General features: G+C 35.8%; 2 protein-coding genes and 1 long non-coding RNA gene across 6 annotated transcripts in view; 1 reads left to right on the forward strand and 2 right to left on the reverse strand.

The window, feature by feature from the left end:
• The first annotated feature begins 3,199 nt into the window (after positions 1-3,199).
• LOC106616272 (uncharacterized) lies at positions 3,200-4,862 on the forward strand. Its single transcript, XM_014232848.3, has 2 exons — positions 3,200-3,624; positions 3,697-4,862. The coding sequence occupies exons 1-2, from the start codon at positions 3,237-3,239 to the stop codon at positions 4,821-4,823; spliced, it is 1,515 nt and encodes a 504-aa protein (XP_014088323.2). The 5' UTR covers positions 3,200-3,236; the 3' UTR covers positions 4,824-4,862.
• Positions 4,624-5,328, reverse strand: LOC118680520 (uncharacterized). Its single transcript, XR_004976090.2, has 2 exons — positions 5,196-5,328; positions 4,624-5,133 (listed from the first exon to the last, which is right to left on the reverse strand). It is a non-coding gene; the product is annotated as an uncharacterized lncRNA (long non-coding RNA).
• Positions 5,329-9,059: 3,731 nt separating this feature from the next.
• The window catches only part of LOC106616276 (uncharacterized), a 130,718-nt gene continuing 117,225 nt past the window's right edge, over positions 9,060-22,552 (reverse strand). For 3 of the 4 annotated variants that reach the window (XM_036360450.2, XM_036360451.2, XM_036360453.2), the window contains one exon: positions 9,060-15,299. In XM_036360450.2, the coding sequence (XP_036216343.1) occupies positions 14,610-15,299 (690 nt within the window). In that variant the 3' untranslated portion in view covers positions 9,060-14,609. The remainder of the gene's footprint in view (positions 15,300-22,552) is intronic. The other variant, XM_014232855.3, reaches the window with a different exon arrangement.

The raw sequence follows: 22,552 nt of genomic DNA on the forward strand, positions 1-22,552 counted from the left end.
ACGTAAATTATAATAGTTAGCTAATATTATAAAATGTTTGTATTGTTTGATATACCAGTATATGTGTTATATATATGTATAGCTGGAGAAAGGGTTATATTATATATCTGTAAATGATTAGGATGACGAGACTAGTTAAATTCGGAATGTTCGTTCGCCCGCGAGTCTGTACAAGTATCTGTGGGCGATACCATCCATCGGACGATAACATCGCACATTCCTTATATAACGGTTATGTTGAAAACTACTAAAGGTGCGATAACTTTTTTTTTACAGTCTAAATAGTTCGGAAAGGATTTTTACTAGCAGCATCAAAATTTGACAATGAGCGTGGCACCGGCCACCTTTACGTGACAGTCTATATCTTAGGAACTACCTGACCAATTTCAACCAAACAGCGTCACATTACTCCGACATTCTTATGGTTAATTTTGAAATTGTCATCGGATTATAAACACGTTTACTCCTTTATATCACAATTTAAATTTATTATGATTCATCGCAATAAAACCTTTCAGAAATAACGCCTTTAAAGTGCGCCATTTCACATTAAAATCTGACTATATATATATACCATATATATGATGTATATCGCCTAATATGTGAGTTATCTCACTGGAAGGCAGAGACCGCCTCTTTCTAATAAAGGCTCTATGTGACTAAAATTAATAAAATCGGGCCAAAACTTTCCCCCGCTCGCGTATATTTAATATTATAAAAGGATTTTCAAGCCTACGGTTGACTTTATACCATACGCTCGTATGTATAACGGTCAGTCTGTGAGGTGATTAATGAAACTCAGAGAGCATGTTTTTCGGGTAATAATATGTCTTCATGCCAAAATGGGATAAAATCCTACCAACATTACCTCCAACTAACATATGAATTTTAAACTTGGCATTATATGTAAGATATCTTACCAAAATCAAATGAATACTAAAAACTTGTGAAATCGGGTTCAAGCTAGATGCAGTGATTTCCACTTTACCTAAACCATTTTTGTTGGTCAAAATGTGTAAAATTTTGATTAAATGGACTTATTTTTTTAAACGTAATTTGGTTGAGGGCTGCATATAAATCAAATTAATAAAGTATACTAAGGAAACTACTTGAGAATACGCTACTTTCGGGCTTTCAAGTCTAAAGAACTAACAAAATTCATATAAATATGAAATGGATTCAGAAGCCGAATTTTGAGGCGTCGACATACCCAGCCAGTGTCTGAAGTAGGGTTTGAAATCTAGAAAAGTTGCTGCATGGGTGGGAAACCTGAATTTCATTTAATGATTTGAAATGAATTTAATTTAGGGGAAAACACTTTTACCGATATGAGTGGTAATATTCTCTGAAGGAGGCCTGTTTAAAATTTACTGGACTGACTAATGGCTTTAAAATTGATTGGGCTTTCTTACTTACTTTCTTCTAAAAATTTTCATTATTTATCGATAAAGCTCGCAGTTGGTACGTATGGCACATTTGCTATTATGTTATCGAGTAATTTTTTCAGTTCTACTTATATTTATATACTATGTAAGTACAGAGGTACAAATATAAATGTTATGTGTATTTGTACGTATACTTCTAAAACAAAATATAGTGATACGTGTACAGTTGAAAAATATGTATGGATATATATTTCTGATGTTTATATATGTGATAGATAAAAAAAAGAAATAAATATATATTTTATAAGTGGTAGCTCAGGTAGTGTTATAAAAATCACAAAGCTTCTGTGTATATTAGTATGTAGGTACGTATATTTAGTAACGAAAATACTTCAACGATAACATAATTTAGTATTAAAAGATAATATTTTGCTTTATTCACTTGTATACAAATATACATATATATCAGCTGGCAGCCGTAGTTCTGCCTTAAGTAATGCAATTTATGTACAAGGTTTGTTCAAAAACTAACGGGAATTTACATTTTTTTAAACAAATTTTTATTCATTAATGTTCGTATTATGACTTACGCCAGCGATTCTTCCAATCGTCGAAACACTTCCTCACGAACAAGTTCTTTGATCCACTTCTGTTAACAAACGGAAATCGCCAAGTTCATAAAAACACATCTAAGCTTAGGGGCTGCTGCAGACATAGTATTTTTCCATGGGATACAAATCCATTCTTAAATTTGCCTACATTAATTTTTAACTGATTTTTTCCAAAATTTCAAAATCATCTTCATTTTATTTCTCTTATATACCTTCTGCTCAAATATAAACGAGACTTTATCCATAACTCGACAAGGACATAACATATGGCCATACTTTATTTAGCTTAGGTTGGCAGGACTGTTATATGTTTACATGTCAAATTATATATAGGTATATTCTATAAATACTAAAGCATTCAAATTTGGAATCATATAACATCAAATACGAGCCGTTTGGGATAGTCGGAAGAAAGCAGAGGCTCTCAAGTACTATTACAGATTAATCCAAATATCTTCTTTGCTGTGACATGAATCTATTGACGTAGCACAGATCTGAGACTTTACAAGACTATGCAGGTTGGTCACACTGACAACGTAGAAATCAGTTGTTCTCTTTTGTTTTCATTTGAGCAATGTTGCCAAATTTCGCGTATATCCCATGTTACGGACGGTAGAAGCGGTGGGGCGTGTTCATTTGCATTGCGCTCTCATAAGATAGGTCGTACCAGCTGATACGGGTGACGGTTTTGCGTCGGTCACTAACTGAAGCATAAGCGATAAATTACGCCTACATACATATATATACACCATCATAGAGTATTAATTTCGTTTGTTTATCAGAAAAGGTTAGATAATGCTAATAAACAAACCACCAAATGAGACAAAATCGAGCAAATAAGGCCGACAACTAATCACAGATATATTATAAACAATTCATTATATTATATTACTTTTTAAGTACGCCGAACTTATTCGACGCAAATTGCTTCGGCAATTAAAAAATGATAAACGAAACTGATAACAGAGCAAAAAGCTCAACTAAATTGGCAGAACTTGCGAAGTGTCGCAGAAAGAAATCGTTCAGAAATACTCTTCAGTAATATATGTCAAACGCTTAAAAAAAACCTCATATATTTATGGTCAAGATTTAATCAAAACAATAGATGTCAAAATTTTAGACCATTATTATCAGTGCAGCGGGAACACGGAGGAGAAGATATGGTTTTACCATTACTTGTCTACTTGGTATTTAAGACGAGTGCAAAGAGGCTTTGCTGACCAAACTCAAATTGGTTAAAATGAAGTTAGCTTCGACATTATTGCTGCTGGTCGCTGGCAGTTTCTGCCTCTTCCATGGATGTATAGCTAGTGTGATTGCTACACCACAGCATGTGAACGATGAGTCGAAGGCTGATGATCAGCTGTCAGAACCGATCGCACCAATTAGTGCGATAAATGAAGAAGATAAATTAGAGGGTCTTGAAACACTATTTGAACGCAACTTATATGTGGAGCCAATCAAAGGTGCTGATTACCAGTATATAAAGTCTGCGGCAGTTAGTGTTGATGAGAAGCCTGCTGAAGTTGAAGAAGATTATGTTGAACCCGAACCCATCAGTGAGGTGGAAGATGAGTTAGTTCAACCGGAAGCTGATGTAAATGGAAAGCCAGAAGGACGTGCTAACGGTAATAATAGGCATATTTCACAAATAGTAATTGCAGAACACTTATTTCCCTCCGTAATTTTTTTGTTTTTAGAGTGCAAAGTGACCATCCGTGGTGGTCTGCCTACCCCTCAGCCCATTTATTTGAAGAGCGGCTCCGAGGAATTCTATCCATACGACACCCGCGGTGTAATGGTTGTCGATTCAGGTAAAACTTTAGAGATGTGGTGCCCCGGAAAGTTTACCACAATTGATAAGACACTCCTTACCGCTTCTTGCGTTAGTGGTACCAACTTCAGAGTGGATGGTACTACGTACTCAGTTAAGGAATTGACTTGCAAATCTTGGCCGGGTTTCGTGGCTGAAAAGACCGGCGCTTCGTGCAATGGTGGCATTATGGTACGCGTTGGCTTCAAAATCTCGTCAAGACGTTTCGTCGAGCAGTATCAAGTTTGCTTCAATGAAGACGAAGAAGTTACACGTTATGTACATCACGATTTGAACCCTGGCAGCAATTACTATCAGACAGGAGTGGACCGTATCACCTTCCAGACTGGTGGTTTCTTTGATAGCAAAAATGTCGATAAACTGTACACTCAAGTCACACAGCAGGCGACTATCAACGCACATTTGGGCGGCGATGCCAGCAAATACTTCACAAGTAACAAGAATATTTACTTAGCACGCGGTCATATGGCCGCCAAGGCTGATTTTGATTATGGTAGCGAACAGCGTGCCACTTTCCTCTTTATCAACGTCGCTCCACAGTGGCAGGTCTTCAATGCCGGCAATTGGGCTCGCATCGAAGATGGTGTACGCGCAAAGGTTTCCAGTGCAAAGTGGTATGTTGATTGCTACACTGGTGTGTACGGTGTGACCACTTTGCCCAATAGCGACGGTGTGCAGACTCCACTGTACTTGTCATATGATAGTAACAATAACGGACAGATTCCCGTACCCAAACTGTATTTCCGTGTTATAATTGAGCGCAGTAGCCAAAAGGGTATTGTTTTCATTGGTGTAAATAATCCACATTTGACATTGAATGAAATCAAGAAGGACTATATCATTTGCAATGATATTAGCGACAGGGTTAACTATGTTAACTGGAAACGTACCGATATAACTGCTGGATATTCTTATGCTTGCGAGGTCTCTGATTTCAGAAGGAAAGTAACCCATCTGCCAACGCTTTCAGCGCCAGGTGGTTTGTTGTTGTAAATATGCAATTCGAGTGTTGTAAATAAAATATAAAGTATATATTTTTTTCGAATTTCTATAAAAGGTTCGCTGTATGTTCGAATTAGTTATTTATTGCAGGAATATTGTATTTTAAGAAAAAAAGGACGAAACTTTGTTTGTTGCCCATTTTGAAAGAATTTTTCTTTCCTTTCTTTGCTTCGTTCCATTTTCTTTACAAACTCCAGACAACGTGAGAGTCTTTCAGATGCAATTAATTTCTCATCAGGTGTTCCGCAAGGTAGTCAACTTGGCCAGATTCTGTTGTTGTTATTTATTAACGATATCCCTTCTGTAATAGAATACCCAAAAATTTTATTATGAACGGCGACGTAAAGCTGTTAAATCACATACTTCTACTGAAAAAGTGTATGTAGCAAACCGACATAAACAATTTGGTTGCTTGGTGTGATAGAAATTATTTGCCATTGAAATAAATCAATAAAATGTATGACGATGTGGTTTTCCCGTAGATCTGTGTACTCTTCTTCCTATATAATAAAAAACTATACAATAGAGCAAGTTTTAAACTTTACTGTAGGCTTTAAGCTTAATATAAGTTTTCATTTTTTTCCATGTTTTTGAAAGCAAAAGGTGTTCTTAGTTTTGCAATACGCTGGTCTAAATAATTTTGAGATCTGTATTCTACTAAAACTATTATACAACTCTGGTAAGGCCTTAGGCCTGTATTGGAATATAGCTCTGTGATATGGAGCCTTAGTCACCAAATCTATTCTGACAAGTTAGAAGCTGTTCAAAAACAAGTTTTACTTTTCCCCTGGGGTCATTTCCGATGGCATTCTAGGTTAAGCTTACCTCCATAGTTAAAGTTAATATCCCGGCTCGATGCACCTAAAACCCTTCCTACTCTGCTTCCATTATCTATACATTTTTCAAACATTCTATTGTTGTTCTATTAACCGCCTATCTGACCACAAAATTGTAAATTTTATTCTGAGTTTCTCAAACTGGAGACATTTAGCTTGACGTATGGTATTTAGTGTTAAAAACATTATTGTGCATATAAAGCAAAGGCATCCGTTCCAACTTTCTAACCATAGGTTTCCTCTCAAGGTAGAATTTTTCAATATGGTTTCCCTTAACGTTATACCATAAAAGTTGTCGATACGAGTAATAGCTCCAACGACTTTTACAGAATTGTCTCTCTACATACCTTTCTATGACTCTATTTAGTTCTCTCTATCTCATCTTTTTACTCTCTCTACATATCTTTCTCCATTTTTATTTTTCTCTTTTCATATCTCGCACTCAAGGGGCACTGCAATTAAACTATATTCCTTCAATATGGAGGGAAGTCAAGGTGATATATATACCAAAGGCTGGCAAAAGCTCACACATTAATCCAAAGGATTTTAGACCAATTAGTTTTTCATCATTTCTTTTAAAAACACTGGAGATACTAATAGAAATACATTTAAGGGACAAACTAAACCCAGGAAAAATGGCAGTTTCGTAGCATGCGTACTCTAAGGGTAAATCCACAGAAACGGCATTAAGCTCAGTGGTAACAGAGATTGAAAAGTCTCTGGAAATAAAAGAATACACCCTCGTAGCCTTCCTAGACATAGAAGGTGCCTTCAACAACATCCAGCCGAAGGCCATATTGAGCGCGCTTTAAGATCTGGACATCTCTGAGCCTCTCCGGAAATGAATTGAACAGATGCTCTTGGGCAGGTCAATTATTTCAACGTTGGGAGCTTCAACGATGCGCAGATCTGTCCAAAGGGGTACACCCCAAAGAGACGTGTTGTCCCCACTTCTCTGGATCCTGGCAATGAACAAAATGTTTATGGGTCTAGAAAGGAAGGGAGTACATGTTGTGGCCTACGGTGATGATGTGGCAGTCTCGGTTAGAGGCAAGTTCCCGGACACCCTCGCTAGCCTTATGCAGACAATATTAAACGATATTAATCGATGGGCCGTATCATGCGGACTGAATTTAAATGCTAGCAAGACAGAACTAGTATTGTTCACTAAGAAACACAGTACTCCAGCAATCACGCCGCCATTTTTAAATGGGACCAGGCTAACGATAGGAGCTAAAGCAAGCTACTTGGGACTAATTTTTGACAGGAAGCTTTCTTGGAAACAAAGCTTGGAAGTGAGGCTAAAGAAAGCAGCTACAGCGGTTTACATGTGTAAAAGAATGGTGGGGCCCAGATTGGGACTGACACCTCGGGTAGCTCACTGGCTGTACACAGCAATTGTAAGGCCGATCATGACTTACAGTATATTAGTATGGTGGCCAATTACAGAAAAGAAATATGCGATTAGAAGCATGGAAAGTATACAAAGAGCAGCCAGTATTTGCATCAGTGGAGCTCTCAGAACTACGACAAGCCAGGCACTCAACATAATTTTACACTTACTGCCAACAGATCTGTATTGCAAGCAAATGGCAGCGAAGTCAGCTCTGAGACTGAGGGAGTCCTCCCTATAAGTCGCCAGTAACAAGGGGCATTCTATGATACTCAGAAAGTTCCCGTTTCTTCCCATAACCACGGATTTTCCCAATCCTATGGAACTGAACCTAAATCCGGTCCTCAATATTGCCTTCCCCTCCAGAGAGGAGTGGGAAAGGGGCGTAGTGGACAAGGAAGCAGGGATAAGCTTCAATATGGATGGTTCCAAACTGGATAACCGAGTAGGCGGCGGTATCTTCTCGGCTAAACTAGATACCAAAATCGCCTTCCTGTTACCAGACCACTGCAGTGTCTTCCAAGCGGAGGTCACTGCAATTAAAGAAAGTCTTCTTGTACTAACAAGAAGTGTGATCACAACAAGAAATATATTTATATACACAGCCAGCCAGGCGGCTTTGAAATTTGATTTCGTCGAAGACAGTGAAAGAATGCCATGATCTTCTAGCGGATCTGTCATCCTATTTCACGGTAAATATGCAATGGGTCCCAGGACACAGTGACATCCCCGGGAACTGTGTAGCAGATGAACTAGCCAGAACAGGCACCACCCTACAACTAGATCCTGGTAAGAAGGACATAAATATGCTTCTGGCTACTTGTAGATACTTAATCGACAAACATGTCATAAACATAGCCGAGTGTCAGTATAATCAGTCCCTGACCTGCTCAACTAGCAGGCAAACGTGGCAAGAATGGAATATGATCCGCACATGCATAAGAACTCTAGTAGGAGTAGACTTGGCACGGCATATAACGACTATTGTAAAAGCTGTCAGGAAGTAGAAGAGGAGGAGACCATTAAACATCTTCTATGTGATTGCGCAGCTCTATATAGGAGAAGAATCCCAACCATCGGTCGTCGGTTTCCTGACGACGTCTCGGAGGTCGCACGGATAAAACTTTTCTTACTGGTGAAGTTCATCAGAAGTACGGTGTGGTTCAGAGAGGAGCCAATAGAGTGAGGGGACCACAGTCCCAGTGGTATCACAATGGGCCTCCTAAAGGCCTAGGTGTGTCGCATGACAGCCACTTTACCTACCTACCTACCTATCTCGCACTCTTTATGAAAGTATATCTTTTTTCTTCCTCAAATTCGACAATGCATTTAATAATACTTTTTTCTCGCAAGATTAAGTCCAAATAAGTTTACCAACTTTAATTTCCTTATTATAAAATAGTTTAGCTATGCATTAAGAGTTTGAAGTCAAAGTTGATTTTCGAAACGATAGCTCCGCATTGCTGGTTTAATTCAAAACGATTTCTTTACAAAAGCCACGTTGACTCGCATCTGTTAAAGATCTGTAATAAATATATTTTAACACTAACTTTAACCTATATTTAGGTGTTCTCTATTACCAAAAAATAAATATAAAATATATCAAAGTATGAATAGAGACTTCTAAAACTTCAATTTCGTTTATCTTGTGGAATTAGTTTCTAAAAATTTGTTTCGTCGTCTACTGTGGTTATTAGTTGTTGGTTCATTTAGCGACTATCTAGGTGATATCTCTGTTATGTCTATACAAAGAGTTGGAGCTAAATTTGCCGCAAGTGTTTGATTATTTGCAATTACTTATTCTTTTTCCAACTTAGGCATATATAATATAATATATAATATATTACTTATAAAGATAAGTGTCACTAACCACTTTACTTTGTCAGCAATGGTGGCAACTTTAGTGTTCTTTATCATAGCAAATTTTATCATCTTAAGCAAGTATTGTTGTAAATTGTTAGCGAAATTTCCACGTGATAATATAGACACTAAAACACGTTGTTTTAATAATATATGGTACATGTTTTATTTATTTCTATTAATGTTGCACTGTCTACACATTTTATTGCCATTTGATTATTGGGATTAAATATTTCTTGATTTATTTACAAAGCATTTGTCTTTTACTGTTGTTATTAACATTAGTATATGTTAATAATTTTTAATCAGACGCATATTCTGGTACTTATATAATTCTATTATATAAATATATATATATTTACATTTGAACGTCCTATTCGCAAAAACAAGATTTTGCTAAGAATAAGCCTCCCTACTCTTAAGCTATGGCTATTATACTTCTTTGATACAAATTCTCTTTTGCGCAAATTTTTTTAGCCTACTTATTAATTACTCTATTTATATTTTTTTACGTGTATTTATTTTTTTATTTATGTGGATGTACATATACCATATACTACCCACGATTATTTGCCGTTATGAAGACTTGAGTGGAAGAAAGGTATGCATGATTAGTTAGTATTAACTACAATAAAGTATTTTACTTTCATAAATTTATCTAAGGTAGAATTAATTGGAGTAAAATTGATTTAATTCACATTTTCAGATAGTTTAAAAAATTAGATATTTCTTTACAAAGCGATTTAATTACTGTGATTTCGTTAGCGAAATATAATAAAATTTTAAATAATTAATATTTTTTAAACCGAGAATAGGCAGATATTACCATGAGTACTAATTGCGAAACTCGAGTAGCCAAGGAATTGGTCAACGAAATTACAAAAACAACATCTTTAGATAGTAGTATAAGATTTTCTAGAGAGATAGCACTCAAAACAGCGGTCAAAATAAACGCATGGCTTTGAAATTTGTGTTCAGTATATTTTGATAAATTAACAAGCGAAGAGTGAAACAACTGCCTTTCTTTAGCGAAGAGTCATACGAGATGTGTTCAGAAAGCAACGTAGATTTACAAATTTCGCGAAGGGTTTTGGAAAGCCCATTAGTCGATGTGAAATTTTGTAACCGCCCTTTTCTTACCAAAAAGCCGCTCGTTTGTCGGAACTGGCGATATCGGACCATCATAGCATATAGCTGCCATACAAACTGGCCGATTAAAATCAAGTTCTTGTAAGGAATCTTAAAGGTATAACCCATCAAAATAGAAAAAAATTAACGAAGTTTTAAAAATTTCAAACTTGGTGTGTATTTGAAAATTTTGAGTAATCTTTATGAATATACTTGTAATAATAATACTTTTTAAATACTGTTTCAAACTTTTCTAACATTAGGGCATGTCTAATTGATAGAATACAAAAATCATTATTTTGTGGCCATTTTGAAAATTAAATTTAGCCACGGAATACTTTTTCGACCGCCGCGACACATATAATAGCAAAGCTTCAAAATGAAATCAAAGTAACTTAGCTTATAACTTAGTTTATATACAATTGAAGCTAACTAAATTTAGATTTCTAGTATGTATGACTATCTTCAAGTATTTTTTAGCCACTGCAACTGACTTAACATTTGTTATATGCTTTGAATTATATATTTTATATATAAACGTATAACATTATATTTACATATGTACATGCAAGTACAGCTATAAAGCTTTTGCTTAATTAATTATTACATAAGCTACAATTATAACTATAATATTACATGGTGTCAATGCTTATTTGTTTTTCTGCTATTGTCCTGCTAAAATACATTTTGGTTCTCCTTTTTTGAATCTCACATAAAGGTATGTACGCATGTATACGAGTATTTATTTATTGTGTCTTAATCTAGAAACTATTTTGTTTGATAACTTTTTCTGTTTTTTCTTAGTTTTGCGTCAACAATTCATAACGGTATAATAATGCTCAAAAAATAATAGTAATGTGACTCTCGATACTTTCGCTTGGTTTTGCTCGATTTCGTAGATTTCGTTCTTGCTTTGGTTCGCTATATATAACTAGAGCCATAAAAGCAAGCTGCTTGTAATCACCATTCTCGCTGCGCGATTTGACTGAGTTCAGCCCGACAACATTAAGCAGCTAAAGCTGCAAATTTTTTGAACACAGTAATACGGCTCATTGAAATTCATGCAACACTTTCGAATATCGGCAATTAAAGCGCTGCTTTTCGCCCTTACAAAAACAATCCACACAGCAGGATATAAGGTTATGACAAATAATTTCTTCCTCTCGCTTGTTGGCCGCAGCCAATATATCTACATACTAAAGCCCTTAATGGAGAGTTGGAGAGGGGGAAAGATTTGATGCAAGCATTTCCAGAGGTTAAAAGCTAATGATATAGTTTAAAAAACCATAAATTGGTAACTCCTCATATTTAAAGTGGTAAATTCCATATTAATTTATTATGATATAAATTGCATACACTTCACATATGTAAAGGTTTAACAAAAAGGTATACAACGATCCACTCGTTGAATAATCTTTAGATTTCATTTTGGAATAAGACAATACTTTGATAACCAGAAACAAATGGTGCAGAGATCAATGGATGTATTTATTCCCTTATTTGATTAATTTAACTCTTCAGTGTTATTAATTACTCTTTAATATACGGCCAGAAAACCACTCCCTGAAATTTAGTAACAGGTCACAGCCAATAAACACTTTTAGATTAGCTAATCTAACGTTTCGTTCAGCATAAGTATGAATTATGCTCAATTCAGCCACAATAAGGCAATGTTACCAGCTAATGGTTAAACTAAAAGGGAGTTTTTTTTTTATTTCAATAGAATGGCATGAGTGATGATTTGAAAAGCCACCAGGTAACGATGAACATTTTTAAAGGGGTTTATAAGTGGAAAACATTTTAGGATTGATTCCAACTTTGTTGACAACGGCAGCACTGCTTAAATGGAGATTTTAAAATATGTAAATTTTTTTGTGGACAACGAATGAAAGTTTAATAACGAAGAAATTCATTATAGCAAACACCTGAACAACTTGCTGGATAAGTATAGAACTCGTAATGATTTGGATACACCTTGACAAAGTGGAATAAGATTATTGGCCCTAGTTTAGGCGAGATTACTTCCAAATACATATTTTAAGGCTTTAATTTGCGTGCGAAAGATGGTGGTATTGCTATGTTTTCGAAATATCAAAAAAAGTTTGGATATATACATTATCATTGTTGAAATCATTTTGTGAAGTAATTTGGGTCGCAAAAACGTAGATCTGAACTTACGCCTTTTATTTCCTGATCTAAATATGGTTGCACTGAATTATTCCCAAATCTAAAAAGAAGATAAATCTTGGCGTGACTTTCTATTTTTACCGCTCTAAACATTCAACAACAAAACAAAGGTAAGATCTTACAAAAGATCTACTGAAGGAACCTTAAATAACACTTAACCAAGCAAAGCTTCTACCACAAGGCAATAATAGGATTCTTACTCCATTTTAGGCTTCTCGTTCATCACATACCATATATTTATATATAATATCGGTAATTATCAGCCATAAAACTGAAAATGGTTATATTGATATTGAGGTTAATTATACTGATTATAGTACAGAATGTAATTGTATGAAGGGGTTGTGTTTTACTTTTTATTACAGAAATATATTAAAAATAGAAATAAAAATGTAATTTTACACCATCAGAATATATTGCTTTTGTGCGTGTTTAGCAGGATTTTGCTTCATATTACCATTAAACTGTTAAAATAAGAACTTTCTTAACTCAACTCTACTTTAATAACTTAATATTTGCGGATTTATGTATATGAGCAAATAATATGTATGTATAACTGTGCGCAGTCCTGTAGTGTGGTATAAAACCAGTGCCAAGTAAAGCCATTAAAGTTGTGAGGGAAATCCGAAAAGCTTGCAGCGGAAGTAAGCAAAAGTTTGCCGTGTTGCCAATAGCCCTTAGCTTATCTTTTTTTAGTTATGAAATTTAATAATAGTTAGAAAACAAATAAGCTGTTTAGAAAATTACACTTTTACTTTAAGCTACGTTAAATAAGTGTTTAATTTTCGATATTTAAAAAATGTTGCGGCTAATAAAGCTTAAATTTACCTAATTTATTTTTTCACTTGTTTTGACTTAATATTTGTATGCTATCAAGTAGTAAATAGCATTTTGTAATTAAGCTTTCTGCCAGTTAAATACACAAAGCCTCTCGCCTAAGAGACCTACTTTCTAAAAACTCTTTGATTTATCCCAGGGAGATTAATTTGAATGACTCGAAAGATAGCTCTCTAAAAAAAATATAATAACATGTTTTGTTAAAGACTACAGATAGGAGAAGTATCAATAAAATAATAAAGTATCCGAAGGTTTTCAAGTCTGTAATTGCGCTTGATGTCGCAAAGGCTTCTTTATGAAACATTTTATTTTTGCGGCTATGCCCAACTAAAAAGCCTGCTTAGTTTTGTGTCTAAAGAGCTACTTAGACCTGCTGCTCTTTATCTAAAACTTCTGTAAATTACAGTTGTTTTCGGATTATAAAATTATTTGGTTAACTCAGATTTTCGCTAACTAAAAATATTAAAATGTGACTTGAATGTCGCCGAATAAATGCCCTAAAAAGTCGGTCGACACCGTTGACTTTGTTTCAGAGTAAGGGAAAGAAGTTTCGTGCACGAAACGGCAATTGGGTTAAAAATATTTGAGCGAACATTTCTGGTTTCTCAACTAAGAAACTACAATATATTACGTAGCATTACGAGTAGAGCATTAAGCGAACTTTTACTTGAACTCAACAGTTTGGTCCTTTTGTCCACTTTGCTCACATGTTCTGTCTGATACACTAAAAGACCTTTTATTTTCTTACACTACATGTTAGAACGGTCAGTTAATCTGACGAAAATTTAGGTTAGAGCTTTTAAGAAAGAGGGGACCAAGCAATATAGTAGAGGTCATTATAGGGCATCTTTGAGGTAGATTTCCATCAGAAATTTGGTAAAGTAGAGTTGGGAGAATGCATAGCATAATGATGAGACGCTATTGTATGATTTCCTAATACGGATCGCTCGGACGGAAAGTGATACCTATCCTTCATTGCAATTTGCCCAAATACCTCGTTTTAGTAAACAGCCGCAGGAACGTTACAGAACAGAGATAACCCAGAGTCAACCGGAGCTTTACTTGATTACTTTTATTAAGCCTATCAATTTCGGCCGAAGAATGGTAATTACAAGGTTATCCATGATTACAAATGTGTATAAGTATATCATGACTAAATGTAAGCTCGCCAACTTTTAAACTCATTAAATAAAGAACGCGCAACACATTTTACAGAAGTACCGAAACTTGTGCGTATATCTCAACTACTACCAGCAATATCATTATCGCTATATTCAAAGCGCTGTTGACTCGTCGTAATGGACATCGGCGCTGACGCTGAAGCTTGCGTTGCCACTTGCGTTGACCCCGCTGCTGTCGTCGTAACCATTGCTGCTGCCAAATTTGCAACTGTAATTGCTGCAATTCGGCCGCTTCGCCGTCGGCTGTCGCGATTGCCGGTTCATTATGCCCGACGCCGTCAGCTCTATCGCCGTTGCCGCTTCCATCGTTATTTCGCGCATTTCCAAAGCAACTACAAGCGCACGCCGGCCAATGTCAAACCGACGCCAACGACGATGTGCTATCATAAGCGACCAACAAGGAATCGTTCTCATCACTACCACTGCCCGCACTACGCTCCGACTCGTTGATCACCTCGAGTCGTGTCTGCGGCTGTGTGATTTTGTACTTATGATGCCGTTTGTTAATCAACACAGTGCGTATGTTGTTGTTGCGCGGTCGCGATGAGTGCGTGTGTACGTGCAGGTGTGACGGTCGCAGTGTGCGGTGGCACTGACGTTTCTGATGCATTGATATGGCGCCGAGCATCGTGCAATCGGAACTATCCTCATCGTCATCGTCATAGTAGTAATCATCATAATCGTAATCGTCATCGCCGCATTCCAGTTCTTCGTCATCGTCATCTTCATCGTAATCGTCGAAGTCGAAGAAGCAACAGCCGGTCGGTTTGCGCTCAACATCGGGTATGTAGTTGAGGCGACGCTGTTTGCTTTCGCTGCCGCCGTTACAGTGATGATATGCCGTCGTCGCTGCTGCCGACGAAGTGGTTTTTGCCTGCGATTGGTAATGGGAGGAGAGGTGATATGTGTGACTACTTGGTAAGCGTGTTTCGACTTGGTGAGAGTCGTTGCCGTTATATCTTAGTTCAATTACCTCAGGACCCTTCCATGTGATACCAGAACGTACCAAATTGTAGAATCGCAAAACGCCCCACATGGCGAGCACCTGCAAGGCAAAAATAAGTGAAAACCTCTTGAGATCTATTGAAAATATATATGCATTGAAAGTATAATGTTAATGTATTTATATGTATAGGTGAGTATATCCATTATTCTACACTTCAATTGAAAGAAGAGATCTGATTCGTCTTCGTCCTTAATTAATCAAATGTGTATGATTGTGCCGACAAAGTCAAAGTTCATTGGCCACATCGACACTATTTGTAAGTTTGACATCTCGGTTGTCATTTGTTGAAGCCCTATTGCTCTGTTCGATGACTTGCGGTACGTTAAATATCTTTAACCCATATTTCCAACTAATATCTTAATAGAATATATTTATAGAATTTTTAGAACTTATATTCCGCTCTAGTATGAAAATTCTCTTGAATAAGAGCTTAAATTTGACAGCTTGACGTCAAGAGCTGAACGGTAAAGAACTGTACACATGTACCAGATAGCATGTATAAATTATATAGTTTTAAGAAAAGCATATCCTTTGCGGTTTCATTATTCAACTTATGTAGGTACTATTGGGGACGATATGTCTATATCGATTATAATTTACCTTCAAACTTTCTAACTCCTTTTGTAGAACGGTATCACTTTCTCTGCTTCCAAATGGGCTTTCGCTTCGACGACTACTCCTAAAAATTTTTTCCAGCAAGTAGCTATTGTAGTCTGTGCGCAAGGTGTTGGGGCCAAATCCAGAGAATGAGCTGAATGACACATGGTGAATAAGTCATGAGTTAACGTGGCACATAGTTTACATAAAATTTTGAGTACCTAAAAATTCATGACCTATAGACTCATATATGTCCATTACGTTCCTCTAATATCTTGGTAAACGTGTTTTTCACATTTTGAATGCTTTTGAAATGTTCATTCAACTCATTTGGAGGTTAGGTTAATTTTGATATTGGTCAGACCGACATATCGGGACAATACATGTTAGAATAACGAAAATCATTATAAGTAGTATATGAGAGTTGGGGGGTAGTATGGACCCGATTTGATAAGTTTTTGCCAATACCACATACCGTTAACTAGACTAATGAAATGCTCCCAGGGCTCTTATAAAGTCTTCTCATACCATTTCGGGGGTAAAATTTCATGTCTCTGGCGTATTTAGTTACTGCTTTATAGGGCTTTACGTAGTTTTTAACAGTACCGTTATATGGGGAGTAAGAAGGTCCATCATCGGATTTCATCCATTTTCACACTATCGATAGCAGCGGTGCCACGCCTAATTTTTTTTAATTTTTAGTATACAGGTGTCCTTGCTACTAAGATCCCTTGTGCCAAATTACAGTTCTATATCTTAATTTAGTGCTTAGTGCTAACAATTTATAAATTTTCGGTTAATGGTGTTCTGTGGACACGGCAGCTGTTTGATTAGGCCCATCAACGAACTCGTCCTTACTTTTGTTTGCCAAAAAACATGTGTACTAAGTTTCATAATGATATCTCAATTTTTACTCAAATTACAGCTTACACAGAGAGATGGACGGACGGACAGACAGACAACCGGATTTCAATTCGTTTCGTCATACTGACTATTTATATATGTATAAATCTATATCTTTCTCGATGAGTTTTTGGTGATGCAACAACCGTTAGGAGAACAAAACCTTTTTTTTTTAAATTCTTTTAAATGATTTCAAGATTTATGTATGCTGTTATCTCTAAGTTTGGATAAAAATGTATGATGACCAAAAAGTCAAGGGCATTTATAACGCACGCTTATTTACTTCAATTTGGGCTAGAGTTGTTGTACATATATTTATATATATGAGTATTAACACCGTAATAATATATTGTCATACATACATATATCATCATTCATACAAATCATTAATCAATATAAAAATTACACCCTCTTTGCACAGTTGGTGAATATCACAGTAACAAACACAGTAAAGAACGATTAGTTATTTCATGACACTGTACATATATATTTGTACGAGTATGTTACATTAAATGTATCCATTCTTCTCCGATAGATTCGTATCTTGATACAATAAATAATCCCAATATTTGCGCAGTAAAGGGCAAATCACTAGTGGCTGCAACAGGTGCCGCTGGCATCAACTGCTGTCAACAACATAATTTTTCAAAGCAACAGCTTTTTCTTTTCTACAATTTTTTTCTTGAAATATCCTGTGTAACTGGGCTATGAGTATATTTATGTACATTCCTTATATATATGTTCATATGTGTCAGAGGTTTTCCTTTTATCTGTGATGACACGTGCGTGGCTTGGAATATGGCAACTACCTTGTAGGGAAAGTAGTCAGTTTTACAAGTGAGCGCTTATAAAGAATGACAATTAAAAAGGCATAGTACTGTTTTGTAATTTTTTAAATAAATTTATGAGACCGGTAGAACCGTGTGCCGTCCGTCTGCTAATAGAGACTTAGATACAACCAATAAAAGTCCTAAAAAAAAAGAAATGTTTGCCGGTCAATTTGTTTGACCATATAAGGATCTACATTTATTTTAAGAATTTAACTAGTGCACCTTTTTCCTACAGGGTATTTCCATAATCTTTGTGCATTTGAGCAAGCTGGTTTCTGTACATGTCAGCTACATTTTACGCCACACTACACAATATTCCACCGGAGCGTTCATTTCTGACCTCAGCCCATTTGCCGACTTGACATCACTCAACTAAATCTTACTGAATATATGTATAGGTAAGTGTGTGCGAAAGTGGATGTGTGCAAACGCAAATCCTCGTGACCAACAAAGCATTTCATAAGCAGCACCAGACATGCATAACTCCCAGTGGAAGGTAAATATGTACTTGTAGTACCGAAGAATGTGAGGCAGAGAAACAAGAGCGAAAGAATGGACGCGCTCATGCTTGATACATAAATAAAATAAAATACGGTGTACAGCAATGTATGCGGTACTTATGAATAAAAGTGGATATACAAATAAACCACAAGTGACCTATGACAATTGCATTTGTCCTAGTGCCGCGAGCGAAATCAACATTATTACGCGGAATGTGAGGTTAGGAATACGTATGAATTTCAAAGGCACCTGACCAAAAACCGCATATGAATCAAATGGAGAATTTACTATAGTGACACCAACAATGAATTTTCTTAGTTATTAATATTCTGAGCGTAGAACCTTTTCGGATTTCTTCTCAGCGTTATAGTTTTACCTCTCTTAACACATTTCTGCCCGATTTGCATTTATATATCCACGCAACAGTGGTCATATCTTGAAAGTTGCTGGCGATTTTGATTAGGTTTTTTTTTATAAATCATAAAGGAAAGATTTTATCCATTTTAGGCAAAAAGATACGCTGTTATAATGAAAAATACGCTCTATATTTTGCTAATATATGCGGTATAAAGTCAACTGGAAGCTCGAAAATCTTTATATTAGTTACATGGAGGCTAAGGGAAGTATTGACCCGGTTCAACCCACTTTTAACACAAGGGTATATTATTAACAATGAAACATTTTCTCAGAATTTCAATAACATATCTTACAGATTGACCGAATTTTCGGCAAGAAGTCAGCCATACGCATTTGGATCCGCATATTAGGTATGTGGGGACTTTAACAGGTATAGTCGTATTTTGACAATTTGCCAGCCACTGAAAAGTGAAAGAATCAGATGAAATTTATAAATGTGTTACATGAGAAGTAGGCGTGGTTGCAGTCAGATTGCGTGCAACAAACTTGGTTGAAATTGGTCGAGTAGGTCCGGAGATATGTGATTTCATATAAATGTGGGCGTTGCCATGCCCATCGTCAAATTTTGACCCCGGCTCCTATAATTAATATAATTTTATCATCGTAAGTGTAAAATTTAAAGTCTCCGAGTTTTTTATTTAAAGAGTTATCGCAATTTTTGTAGTATTAATCCAAACCGTTATATGCGAAGTAGGCGGGGTTATCAGCAGATTTCACCCATTTATACACTGTCGGTAGGGGTGCTAAAAATATTTGTCCTCTGGTTAATATAGCTTTAGCGGTTTAGGAGACATGCACATTAAACCTATTAGAAGACGAGGCTATGCACACTTTTTCAACAAATTTTAAACTGCAGATGCCCCTCCTTAATGCAATTAATTATACAGAACAACTGTCCTGTATCTTATGGTGGAGTAAGTTATGACAATATATTGGTATTGGAGAAATGGCGTTTGTGGGCGTGGCAGTGGTTCGATTACGACCATCTACAATATCCCCCTTCCTACGGTGCTAAGAAACTCGACTATTTTTTGATAATACAATCAACCGTTAGATTAACAAAGCTATTATACTTTGTGGTAACATGTTGCTAAAGTATACAAATGATTTTGTTTGCACGCCGTCCAGGTACATTATCGTCGCTCCAGCTGTCTACCTCCTCCAGCAGTTCCTTGAATGTTACAAACTTCCGTTTCTATACATTTTAAGAGTTTTTACAAAATGTCAACACCCGCAGTATTTCAAAATTGCCATTTCAATAGCATACACTTCGTAACACAGCTGATTTTGTTTGACACTTGACGATCAAAAAGTTGCCATAGAAATTAATTACAGGACGCGTTGCATTTAGAACCCTTATCATTGGGTGCTTTATAACCCATCGAATATCTCAGGTATGTAGAAAGTTACAAACCTGAAATTTCGCAAAGCACCTTCTATGGCCTATATAAACTTTCCCATACATTTTCGTACGGCGGGAGTACTTTTATCTTCTTTGAAATACTTTTCATATATTATATGTGCAATAAAGTTTTAAGATTTCCTTTTTTAAATGTTGGAAGAGATTTGCCGAATGGTTCTATAACCGTCGAAACAATTTTATTTCGAAAGTTGCGAACCCTCGAATCGGCTAACATCCAAGAAAGGAATTCACTAAAGGTAGCACCAAGGGATCGAAGTTTTTATTATTTGGTGTTTCTTGTGTGTTCCTACATTTAAATGTCATCAAGGACTTAATTCCGATCGTTTAGTTTGTATAGCAGATTTATGCTATATTGTTTAGATAACAACGGTATCGACAAATGAGCTTTTTGGGAAAAAAGTACGTGCACAAAATAGAAAATCGATAACTGAAAAACTGAGGGACTAGTTCGAGTATGTACAGACAGACTGACGGACATGCCTAAATCGACTCAGCTCATCACGCTAATCATTTATATATATAGTTATATATGTTATATGGTATCTGACGTTTCCTTCTGAGTGTTACAAACTTCGTGGCAAACTTAATATGCCCTGTTCAGGGTATAAAAGATCAACTGGGAAAATAACGAGCATCATAGTATACATAACTATATACTCGTACATAAGTTTATATATATGGAGTAGGTGTGAACCACTTCATCCAAATGAGCGACGAGTAACTGTATATTTAATAAAATTGCATTTGCATACGTAAACAACGTTGTTAAGCAGCCTGGGAATATACAAATGTACTATACGAGTATACTCGTATAAGAGCTGAGTACTCGTGTTACTACTAAGTAGTTATAAATGACAGCGTATACAAAAAAAGGATTTTTTATTTAAAAGTGTTACATTTAGAATATTTTATCATTCAGATTAGCGCAAAGTACTCCTTTCGGCAAGTATATAGAAAGAGTGGAAAATTTAGGTCATATTTAGTGAATTATTTAAAGAGTTGCCATGATAAAGTGACAAAAATAAAATTAAAGCTTCTTTTTGTTGAACCGCCGGCATTTTAGTTCACATTGCAACCACAGAAACAACAAAATATTTTTATATTTCACTTTTTTCCAACTTAATTTACTTGAATATCGTGGCTTCCTTCCATATTATTAAAGAAATGGATGAAATTTATGTATTTTATTAATTTTAGACACACACACAAACGTCAACAATAAAAAAAGTAAAGAGATACAGCTGATAGAATAGCAAACTCAAAAAACATACCACGCCGTGTTGTATTTGTCGTATTCCAATTTTGGATGGGAAACAACAACAGTGCTGGTATGACAGTCATAAGAAATAAGACAATATGACACTTTGTGAATACCCTAATTATTTTTGATGTCATTTATAGGCATGTTCATCAGAACCTCGTTTATGGCTGCTTGAATGGTTGGGATATCATCATAAAATGCTCCCTTGTGCATGTTGGTTTTCAGTTTCGGAAATAGAAAATAGTTGCAAATTTATTTTTTCCATCAAAAATTCGCTCACTTTTTTGGACATCATTTAAATAATGTGTAACAAAACGGACAGAGACCTTTCTTTTACCCAAATCTTCAGATAATATTCTCCAAATAATGTCTTTACTTGTATTTAATCCCACAGGCAAAATATCAGTTGGTGTTTTCGACAGCTGTTACTTCCCAATGTTCAACGTTTACAAATTGTAATAAGTAAGGAAGCGCTAAGTTCGCGTGTAACTGAACATTTTCTACTCTTGCAACTTGCAAGCATCAAAGCCGGCTACCGTTATATATCGAAGTTCGAAAATCTTTCTGTTAGGTATATGCGGGTTAAGAGATGTATTGATTTGATTCAATCCACTTTTGACATACAGACATAATATTTGCATATTATATAATATTTCGTGGTTGTAGTCCTATTTCGACCACTTTTGCACCGTAACATACACATGTGACGATAATGTTACTTAAATTTAAATTTGGTTAAAATAGGTCAAGTAGATCCCGAGATATGGGTGTTATCCAAAGGTAGGCGTTTCCACGCTCATTGTCCAATTTTTTTATTGACTCCTATAAAGCCTAATTGTACTAAAATTTAATGTCTCTGACTTGTTTATTTATTGAGTTATCGCACTTTAAGTAGTTTTTAATAAAACAATTATATGGCGAGATTTGCAGTCTCGGTATGAGTGCTAAAAAGATTTGTCCAAATTGAATTTGATTATTATTGCTGCAGTTTTGGAGATATGCCCATTAGAAGGCGTCACTCTCACATTTTAAAATTTTTGAAACTGCAGGTAGCTGCCTCTAATGCGATTCATTGTACCAAATAACAAATTTTGATCATATTGTGGAGCTTAGCTTTTTCGATTAAACACGTTTTGTGAGGAGTGATGATAATCCACAAGCTATTGTTGAGACGTTGTTACATCCTCAAAGAGTCAATGTTTGGTGTGCTCTATGGACAGAGGGAATCATTGGTCCATATTTCGTCAAAATTGAAGGTGGCCATAATATTACAGTCGATGGGGAACGCTATAGAGTCATGATTAATGACTTTTTCGTGCCTGAATTGAATTGAGGATGTTAATGTGGACGGCCTTTGGTT

This window comes from Bactrocera oleae, chromosome 6 (assembly GCF_042242935.1).
Source record: "Bactrocera oleae isolate idBacOlea1 chromosome 6, idBacOlea1, whole genome shotgun sequence".
Taxonomy (NCBI): domain Eukaryota; kingdom Metazoa; phylum Arthropoda; class Insecta; order Diptera; family Tephritidae; genus Bactrocera; species Bactrocera oleae.